Source organism: Linepithema humile, chromosome 8 (genome assembly GCF_040581485.1).
Source record: "Linepithema humile isolate Giens D197 chromosome 8, Lhum_UNIL_v1.0, whole genome shotgun sequence".
Lineage (NCBI taxonomy): Eukaryota > Metazoa > Arthropoda > Insecta > Hymenoptera > Formicidae > Linepithema > Linepithema humile.
In genome coordinates, this window is record NC_090135.1 from 9,124,454 (window position 1) to 9,134,068 (window position 9,615).

Here is a 9,615-nt window from a genome sequence, read left to right on the forward strand (position 1 = left end):
GACAATCAGTTACCTAGAAACGACGAAAGCAGATCGATAAAGACAGATAAAGGCAAAAACAGATATATATTTGCTTAGTAATACTTACTTCTACAAATAAATATCTAAAAAAACATATAAAACTTTTACAAAACATTAAAATTAAAATTGTAATTCCATTAAAAGCAACATCACATTATTATAAAAAAATTTAAAGATAGAAGAATATAAAAAATACAAGAAAATACACAGCATAATTATGGAATTAATCCAATATGTTAAAAATTTCAGAAATTATTTTAAAACAATTTTAAAACATTCTCATGAAATTGTGATAAAAATCTTTCATGTAGGACAATGTTATATTAACAGATGTATTTAATAATCATCTTTATTTCATTGTACATTATTTGTAATATTTCCATCAGCACATTTTTTTTAGCTCTCCAAGTACCATCTTATATTAATTATTATTTAACAACTTTCTCTTTTTATTAACATTTTGATACGAGCCTTAAAATACACTTCGCTGCAGCGGTATTTAATTGTAACCTGCGTAAAACTCGACAATGTGTCGCCGGAAAAAAAGCTTGTTTTCAAAATCACCGAGTATTTACGAGCGCGTTGCAATCAAAAGTCCTTCGAATTCTCTTAAACTTTCTCGAGTTCTCCGAGGACCCTGACAATCTTTCACGCAAAAAGATGAAAAAATTTGTCGCGGGAGACGCGCGCGTAGAAGCGCGTCTGCCGATTTTTGAATTCATTATTTTGCAAAATCCGCAGCGGTGAAAATACGCTCTCTAAAATATACTATTGTATTACACTTATGGACACGTCAATTCCATTCACCAAATCCTCAGGACGCGGTGAACCGCGTATCCTATCCTATCCGCTTCTCATCACATGAGATCTCAATAGAAAGACAATTTCAACGATTGAACAATTATTATAATTTAAAAAATAATCACTAGTCGAGAGGACATTTCATCAATCGTTTGTATTGTAGGCGTGTAAGCGAGAAAAATATCGGGCGTGAGTGATCGAACCCTTTCGCTTGCTAATTTTACTAATGACGCACGCTACCCTCCCTCCCCCCCCCAAGCCGCACGCACTAATACCCTTCCGCTTGCCTACGCATTTAACGGCGCGCTGCGCTCAAATACCTTTGCATAACTATTCATATATATTTATTAATTGGAAAACAACTATTAAATGTCAAGTAATTCACAAAAATTAAATTCCTCGTTCAAAATTCATGAATTACTGAATTCCTTATGAAATAAATAATTGACGGTCAAAAAAGCTGTGCGATAAAAATCCCACATTTGTAAAAACAAGAAGAAACTAAGAGGAAAAAAAATAAAAAAAGAAAAAGATTGAATGCTCCAACGTGCTCAGAACGAGCCGCCGGCGCGGCAGGATAGCAGCAGACATAATAATATCCTATCTTTCAGTCACGAAGGATTTGCATTCAATATTCGTTTCGCAGTGGGTCTGCGAAACCGGCTATGAGTGTATCTCTACGGTGAGGTAGGCGTCGAAATTCTTCGTTTGCTGTCCGACGAGAGTTCTCGAAGAATCAAGCGGATTCTCGGCATTTTCACGCGAGCCTTCCGCGAAACTCTCGGTTTGATGCGAAGCGATGGCATTCTAAGACAGCAGCTCCACTTCCGTTTGGATGTTCTGGCGCGCCTGCTCCTCCAGCTTCTCGCGAAACTCCATGGTGGCGAAGATGTTCGGGATTTGCAGGAAGTTCTGCAACACCTAAAAGCGTACGTGAGGACCGCCCGAAGACTGATACTCTGCTCGACACGCTCTTAATATTTTCGAGCATAATTTTCAGAGGATTTTTTATCCTTGCGATTTTAGACTCAGTTGAAAGTATTTCCGCAGTTTTGCGCAATTTCTTATTATCGCGCGATTCTTTTTGTCCGACAACTTGAAAAAATTTGTCTAAAAATTAATATTCTGCGTAACACATTCTTCAATTTTTCTATTTTTTAAAAAATAGAATTTTTAGATGAATCTTAAATCTCTTATCTTTGCCTCGAACTTCTGCAAAGCAATCTGCTCTGTGATCGCAGACGCAGCCGAGAAACGAGTTTCTTCATATTTACGTAACTTCTTACATAATTCTTTGTCCGACAACTTAAAAAACGTCACTATCAGTCGAAATTACCTGCAGTACTTTAGATAATTCTTGATAATACAACAATGAAATATACAACACAATAGCGCTGGAAGCTCATAACATACGCCGCAAAAAATTCGCACATGTAAGATGTAAAAATTGTACGATTAATAAATAGAAATTATGCAAAATAAATTTTGCAGAATTATACAAGATCACATAATTTTTACATCTTACTTTAAATAATCTTCCGAATTTTTACGATGTAGGCTTGGCCTCGTCGCACTGAAGTGTTGATAATCTACGTAATTCAGAGAATTCTTCGATAGTACTCGATTTTATCGAAATCATCTACTCGAATTTTCGAAAATTCTAATTAAGAAAAATAAAACACGGCTTACTTTCAGTCGTAGTGCCGTATACATGGGCTCGCTGAGGAAAGAGTACTCGCCGCGTATTCGCTCTCTGTACTCGGCGTAACTGTCCGAGGAGGAGCCGAGTACCGCCATGTCCAGATCCAGGAAATAGTGAGCGTCGTCGATGCCGAAAGCACCGTCCACCTTGTGCGCTTCCGTGCTATGAGTCGCCGCCACTTTCAACAGAGCGCATGCATCCTCCCTGCGTCCAGCATCCTTGAAGATTAAAAATTATTTTTAAATCTCTTGAAATCTGAAACGCTGACAAATCGTTAATCGCAGGCTACAATTTTAATATATCAAATTCCAGCCGTAAAATTGCTTTAATTGCTCAAATCAATAACAAATGCGTAGTTTTATATCAATCTTATATTTTTTAAAGAAATTTCTGTGTCAAAATCATTCTCGAATGCAGAGGCAACTCACTGGTGGAATGTTGGCTTCGTCGGCGAAAGCGTTGAAGTGATCGAGATTTTTGTTCTCGCCGTCCAAAGCCTTGGGATCGTACTCGAAACTACAACAGTATTTCAAAGTCAGCTCTGCTACCAACAACAATAACATGTGTCTATAAATTAATAAAATACGTATGCAACTCAGCATGTGATAATATATTATAAAATATTTTTCTCATCGTATATTCCGCTGCTGCTCACTTTTGAAAGAATATGGCGAGCAGGACGGCTTGCGGGTTCTTGAGATTGTCCTTAATTTCGTAAAAGTGATTCAACTTCTCTCGCAGCGAGTCCAGATTGTGGTACGTGCGTTTCTCCTCCGAGTAGGCCTCCTGCAGACGCGCGAACCAGGCGTCGCAGACCGCGCCGTCCAGATCGCTCGTAGCTTCCTTCCAACTGTCTTCCAACGATGCCATTGTCGCTAAAATTATTCGTCGTACATCTAACTTTCAATATTTAACACACGAGAATTCGCAGCCACAACTCAATAAGCTTTTCAATTACGCTTTGTAAGGCGATTAACACCGCGAGAAAAAGAGGAAAAACATAAAAACAAGAAATTGAAGTATTCAATTTATCGAATTCTCAAAATTTGAGAGTCCAAAGAAAATGGAAAATCCAGCAATCCGAGAATCCGAATGCTTCAATCTTCGAAGATTCGCCAAATTGCAAGCTTGCGCGAGTTGCGAACGTTCATATTTATTTCCCGTTCATATTTATGCGCTTACTTTATTTCTCGGTGGATGAAGGCGAACCTCCGGGCACTCGGAGACAGTTTTATCGAAACATGATTCACGCGCGTTTCGCGGAACACGGCTCTGCCACGGAGACGCGTTTTGCGTTGCGTTGAGGTGGCCGACAAAACAGTCCGCCTCCACTTATTGATCGCTCTCTCGTCGGCCGATTTGTGTTCGAGCTCCGCTACATAGGGTGGTCGTGACGGACGGATTGCGAGACCACTTCATCGCGTGTATATGAAAATTATATTTCATTTACATGTGCGATAGTAAAAACTGTTTCTAGTTCACGCAAAATAAATTTCTGTCCATCCGTTTTGCACCGTTCGACTTTGCCAACGTGAAAAAGACATAATTTTATAATCATTGATTCTGTACGAACGTTTAACTATCTATGTATATTATATTGTTACATAACACGAATATATATTACATATACATTACACAAATATGAAATATACGTACACAGACAGTAAAACAAATATTTGCATACTCAATTTTTCTGGATAAAGGCGAAAAATGTGCCTGCAACGTGCTTTATGAAATACATTTAGGTAAACAAAGCAACGTATTCTGAAAAAGTATTTGGCAGCAAAATATCATTATCGGAAATATTATTGACACTATAGCAATATAAGAAAACTGTCGCACATGTAAAAAATATCTAGTGTGTAATATTCTTTGACATAGCAAGTGTATTGTTCCAATTGAAAGCAGTTTTTAAACTTTCCCGCAAAAGAAGAATTTCGATAAGTCGATAAGCAGACGACAGAATTGGAAGGAGTTGAATTCGATAGCCGGGCTGCGTTCAGGAAGCGCGCTATCAGCGCTATTGTGTCATTCTATCCTTGTTTTATGTCCAATGAACGATAAAGATAGAATGATGCGATAGGGCCGATAGCGCGCTCGCCGAACACAGCCCCGGTGTACTTCATTGTTGAAGATGTGATAAAATGCTCGCAAAAAACAATGTATTGTTATTTTATGTGTTGTTAATTGCGCTGATTTCTATCGCTCTATTTTTGTACGGTTTCTTCCCAATCGCCCATCACGGAGATGCTGTCGCCTCGCAACTGGATGTACCAGGATACGTCGGTGACGTGAAGTAAGTTTATCTCATCTAACCTAAAATTACATTTCTGTGTATGATAAGAAATATATGCCTAATTGTTAATAATATGAATATATAATAATGTTATCTTACATTAGATTATTAATACATCAATAAAGCATAAACTTTATTTATTGACAAGACTGAAATAAATGCTGTCAGATCAATCCATTTAATTGTCAGTCTTGTCTTTTAGGTCTTATAAAAGTTATCTTTATTTATTAAATTGTGAATTAAAAATTAAATCAAATTGATCAAATTTCACTCATTGAATAAATAAATATATTTATTTAATATTTTTAATGTGAAAATTGAAACTATTAAATCAATGTATTTCTGATTCAACATTAAAAATTTAGTGACTACGTACTATACCATTTTTTATTAGATTGTTGAAAAATATTGTTGCATTTGAAAGCGCAATTTAATCCATTATTTGCTGATCCAGAAAATTTATTGTCATATACTTATTATGCTTCTTTTCAGTGTAAAGAAACATTCGTTATATTCGCCGATGGTAACAAGATTAATAATTATGGTGATTGATGGGCTGAGATGGGACTTTGTCGCAGGTCCAGTAGGAAAAGATGCCATGCCAATGACAAGTAGTCTATTGGCGAATTCTTCCGGATGCTTATTGCAGGCCAAGTTGCAATCACCAACCGTGACAATGCCTAGAATAAAAGTAAAATTAATGTTAGAAATAATTCATTTGGAAATATTAAATAATTGACTATTATTTATTTCTCAAAAATGATTTTGCAGGCAATGATGACCGGTACAGTGCCGAATTTTGTGGACATAGTACTGAACTTTGGCAGTAAACCTCTGTACAGCGACAGTTTGTTGCTTCAAGCTAAGAAGCATGAGCACGTACTAGTGTTTTACGGAGACGACACTTGGCTCTCTCTATTTCCATCAGTATTCGAACGTCACGATGGCACCACTTCGTTTTTCGTTACGGATTTTACAGAGGTAATTAGCTTCAAAAAGTTCCTGGAATCTGTAATCTATAGGATAAAATTCTTTTTGAAAGACCAATTACTTATAAAATCGCTCATTTCGCAAAACAGGTGGATGACAACGTGACTCGACACATAGAAGACGAGTTGAATCACGATGATTGGTCGGTGATGATTCTCCATTACCTCGGACTCGATCACATCGGTCACATTGAAGGTCCATTCGGCGCATCAATTAAACCGAAACTGCAAGAAATGGATGAGATTGTCGCTCAGATAGCTAGAAGAGTACAGTATTGGGTTAGTATTTGAAAAAAATTCTACATTCTCTTCGTTTGTTTCAATTTGTCATAATTTTACTTAGAGCGTAATAAAATATTGCTAACTTGCTGCTCTTTTTTAGAACAACGACGGAACGCCCGCGCTTTTCGTCGTCTGCGGCGATCACGGGATGAAGGACTCTGGCGGCCACGGCGGCTCGACGCCGCAGGAGACGACAGTGCCGTTCGTCGCGATCGGGAAAACTCGCTGTTCTCGCCAGGAGAACGGCGAACCGATCGAGGTCGAACAGCTCGACGTAGCGACGACACTGTCGGCCGTCCTCGGTTTACCTATTCCTTCCACGAACCTCGGCTCTGTGTTCTTAGACAGCATCTACAGCCTCGGCGATGCCAAGCGACTTTTTCTGCTCTATTACAACTCGAGGCAGGTGTTCGATCGTTTCCGGAAGCTCGCCCACCGCGAGTCGCAGATTGAGTGTGAGCATTTGATTTAAGAAATTATTCGCGAATATTAAAACGGAGTAGCCGAGAAGGTAAGAAACTCGGCAGAAGAACTCAAGAAATCAGCAATTCAATAATGTAAGATTTCAAGATTTGAAAATTATATCGTAACATCCCTCCAATTGATCTTACCTTTAACACATCTTGTAAAACATCCCGAGTGAAAAAGAAGTAAAGAGAGATGATCGTTGTTGTGACATTTTCTTTTTTTATACGATATTTTTCAGATGTACACCGGAAGTATCTGAACACCGTGAAGCTGCACGCCGATTGGTTGAAGGCGAGCGACAATCCAAGCGGGATGGTCGAGAATATCGTCTTGTCTTATAACGCGATTCTTAAGGAGATGAAGGACGCTCTAATCAGCAGCATGGTCAAGCATGATTTCCGTCCAATGGTCATCGCCATGCTTTTCCTGTGTCAAGTTAGTGGAATATAAAATAAAACAATATAAAAACTAGATAATTGAGAAATCATGAAAAAATATCCAAATCACACTTAAGAAATCTGAAAACAGTCTTGTTGAATTTAAGAAATATAAATCTAAGCAATTAACAAATCTTATTCTGTCTTTTTTTTTAGATACTTATAATTTTGTTTTTTGTACAAAACGTTGCTTGGACGACTTACAAAAAGCCTACGTCTCAGTTCCTGGTGCGCTTTCTCCTCTGCATAGGAATCTATTATTTCTGCGGTCCCAAAAGCATGGTTTCAGTCCACCCGATGAGTATACTCAAAGCTTCGTTGTTCCTGTTTGTCATCGCCATTTTGTATATAAACTGCGATCTTTGTGCAACTAGTCATTTATCACTAATTGAGGTGAGAAACTTTAGAATTTGCAAACTTCAAAAAATATAAATTTGCAATAAATATCGCACTCGTAATAACGAAAATTCCGGTGATTTCCACAGTTTAAGGAATCGAAGTTACGCGGAGCGTTTCAAATCGGCGCGTTCTTGCACGTGGTGAGCCTCGCCGGCAGCAGCTTCATCGAGGAGGAGCACCAGACGTGGTACTTCTTCTGGACGAGTACGATTGTGTGCTTGTTGTATCACTGCTGCGCGAGGCTGCTCGCGCACCACCGAGAGTGAGTAGAATTTTCTCTTCCAACACAAAAGTCGCTTAAGTCACGCACTAAATTCTCAAGTTTCATAAAATAATATTTATTACTTAAAATATTAATATTCTAATTAAAAAGTATCTATGACTAACATTACAGCCATTAATTTATCCGTCACATAAATTGCTAGAAAAACAATAAGGCTCAAATTAGATTTGAGCATCCGTCGCGTCTCACGGCCGAATCTCTCCTAAAAGTCGACTAATAATGTAATATATAATAGTAATCTTACGAGCGTAAGGGTACGAACCGGGGTGGATCCAAGTTGCGGCGATTCTAGGCGTCCGCGACACGTAGAACTTTGCGCTAAGCTATTGTTGCTACTGATAGGGCACAGAGTGCTGCGCAAGTTAAACAGCACCGGTGACAAGTGGGCCCATCTGCCCGACATAGCGCGCTGGTTGAAGGAGGACGACAGCAAAGTCGGCATGACGCTCCTGCTTCTAACCGGTAAACTACGTTTAAATACCAATGAGTACCGATTCGCGAATCCCTTTGTGCTGCGCGCGCATGGCGTAGTTTTTGAATTCGATACAAATTTTTAGCACTCGTTCTTCTGACCTGGATCGCTCACCAATACGAGGATAAGAAGTACAGATGGCAGACGTCGATTCTTACCGCGGCCGGCACGGTGTGCATTTATCTTCGCCACATGGCGAACGGCGCCGTCCTGAAAATTCCATTCTACTTCTCGTCGAGGTATAAATAATCGATGTATCGAATTGATCGGGAAGCATCCTTGGATTTTTGCCTTTCATCTTAATCGACAAAACCGAAGGAAGTTTCTTCCGATCAATTAAATACCTTTCGATGATGAAAGTTAATTTCTGTTTCGTAAAGGCAAGCGAGTGGAAGCTTGTTCAAATTATTAAATGTTTTTGCAGTGGATTATACGAAGTACAAACGTTTTGGGGGATAACGACGTTGCTTGTCGTGTGCTACGGGTATCGAGCGATATCAGCGATTAGACGTAACAGACGGCGTTTCGCGAGCACGGCGCTGCGCTGCATCATCAACACTTGGGTGATGATCTCGGCGATGCTGCACCAACCTTATAACGTGATCCTACTGCCGGTGCAGATCATCGCGAGCTCGACGATCGACGAAGCGTTGTGGGAGAACGATCTGCTCGATCTCGGCGTCTTCGTGCATTGCTGGCTGGGCAATGTGTTTTATTTCTATCAGGTGGATATTCAATTTATGTGTGAGAACTGTTAAAAAAAAAAAAATAATAATAATTAGAAATTTGCTCAACAAATTCATTAAGAAATTAATAAAATTAATATACTAAAAAATATATAAAATATATACTATGTGTACGATTGACGTTTCAGGGAAACTCCAATAGTCTCGCAAGCGTAGACATCGCTGCGGGTTACGTCGGTCTGCGTTCCTACGTGCCCTTCATTACCGGCATTTATCTAGTCATCAATACTTATTCCGCGCCCGTGCTGGCTTACTTCCTGCTCGTCCACCAGCGACATTCGCATCGGTAAGCGCTTCGCGAATTCTGCAATCTTTGCAATCTTTAACGAATTATAACGGTCGATCGCTCGTATTTGTAGCATGGACGTCGTGCAGACGAGCAGAACTTACATCGCGTGGAGACTGCTGACGATAATCGTTTACATGATCGTCGTTGCCTGCCAGCGTCACCATCTGTTCGTGTGGTCGGTGTTCTCGCCGAAATTGTTGTACGAGGCGGTGCATTCCGCGATAATGTGCTGCAGCGTGCTGCTGGCGTTGATCGTGATCACGTTGCAAGCCGCGATCATTCCCGATTGCGCATCGCACAAAGATTAAATCCATGCAACGCTGCAGAAACTAGCGCAAAATATATGTAGTATTTTCGATTAAAAAAATGTTTAAATTTATACTCGCTCTCAATTCTCTTCCTTCAATCGGTTTTTCAGCGAAGGCTTATG

At 39.4% G+C, this 9,615-nt stretch overlaps 2 protein-coding genes across 2 annotated transcripts; one reads left to right on the top strand and one right to left on the bottom strand.

Annotated features, from left to right (window-relative positions):
* Positions 1-354: 354 nt before the first annotated feature.
* On the bottom strand, positions 355-4,007 carry LOC105676807 (uncharacterized). Its single transcript, XM_012374982.2, has 5 exons — positions 3,707-4,007; positions 3,180-3,399; positions 2,953-3,040; positions 2,512-2,742; positions 355-1,743 (listed from the first exon to the last, which is right to left on the bottom strand). Exons 2-5 carry the CDS (start codon positions 3,392-3,394, stop codon positions 1,630-1,632), a joined length of 648 nt encoding a protein of 215 aa, XP_012230405.1. The 5' UTR covers positions 3,395-3,399; positions 3,707-4,007; the 3' UTR covers positions 355-1,629.
* A 533-nt stretch (positions 4,008-4,540) lies between these two features.
* PIG-G (phosphatidylinositol glycan anchor biosynthesis class G) lies at positions 4,541-9,564 on the top strand. The gene is made up of 13 exons (XM_012374981.2): positions 4,541-4,820; positions 5,313-5,511; positions 5,592-5,801; positions 5,900-6,088; positions 6,192-6,546; positions 6,798-6,994; positions 7,153-7,389; positions 7,482-7,657; positions 7,914-8,140; positions 8,236-8,389; positions 8,575-8,875; positions 9,025-9,182; positions 9,256-9,564. Exons 1-13 carry the CDS (start codon positions 4,669-4,671, stop codon positions 9,491-9,493), a joined length of 2,793 nt encoding a protein of 930 aa, XP_012230404.2. The 5' UTR covers positions 4,541-4,668; the 3' UTR covers positions 9,494-9,564.
* Positions 9,565-9,615: the final 51 nt, after the last annotated feature.

Excerpts from the sequence above, each read along its gene's own strand:
- LOC105676807 (XM_012374982.2), bottom strand. The coding sequence starts at position 3,394 with ATGGCATCGTTGGAAGACAGTTGGAAGGAAGCTACGAGCGATCTGGAC. Across the intron at positions 3,041-3,179 it reads CTCGCCATATTCTTTCAAAA|TTTCGAGTACGATCCCAAGG; the intron begins GTGAGCAGCAGC and ends ATACTGTTGTAG. Across the intron at positions 2,743-2,952 it reads ACGAAGCCAACATTCCACCA|GATGCTGGACGCAGGGAGGA; the intron begins GTGAGTTGCCTC and ends TTAATCTTCAAG.
- PIG-G (XM_012374981.2), top strand. The coding sequence starts at position 4,669 with ATGCTCGCAAAAAACAATGTATTGTTATTTTATGTGTTGTTAATTGCG. Across the intron at positions 6,547-6,797 it reads CCGCGAGTCGCAGATTGAGT|ATGTACACCGGAAGTATCTG; the intron begins GTGAGCATTTGA and ends GATATTTTTCAG. Across the intron at positions 8,141-8,235 it reads GACGCTCCTGCTTCTAACCG|CACTCGTTCTTCTGACCTGG; the intron begins GTAAACTACGTT and ends ACAAATTTTTAG.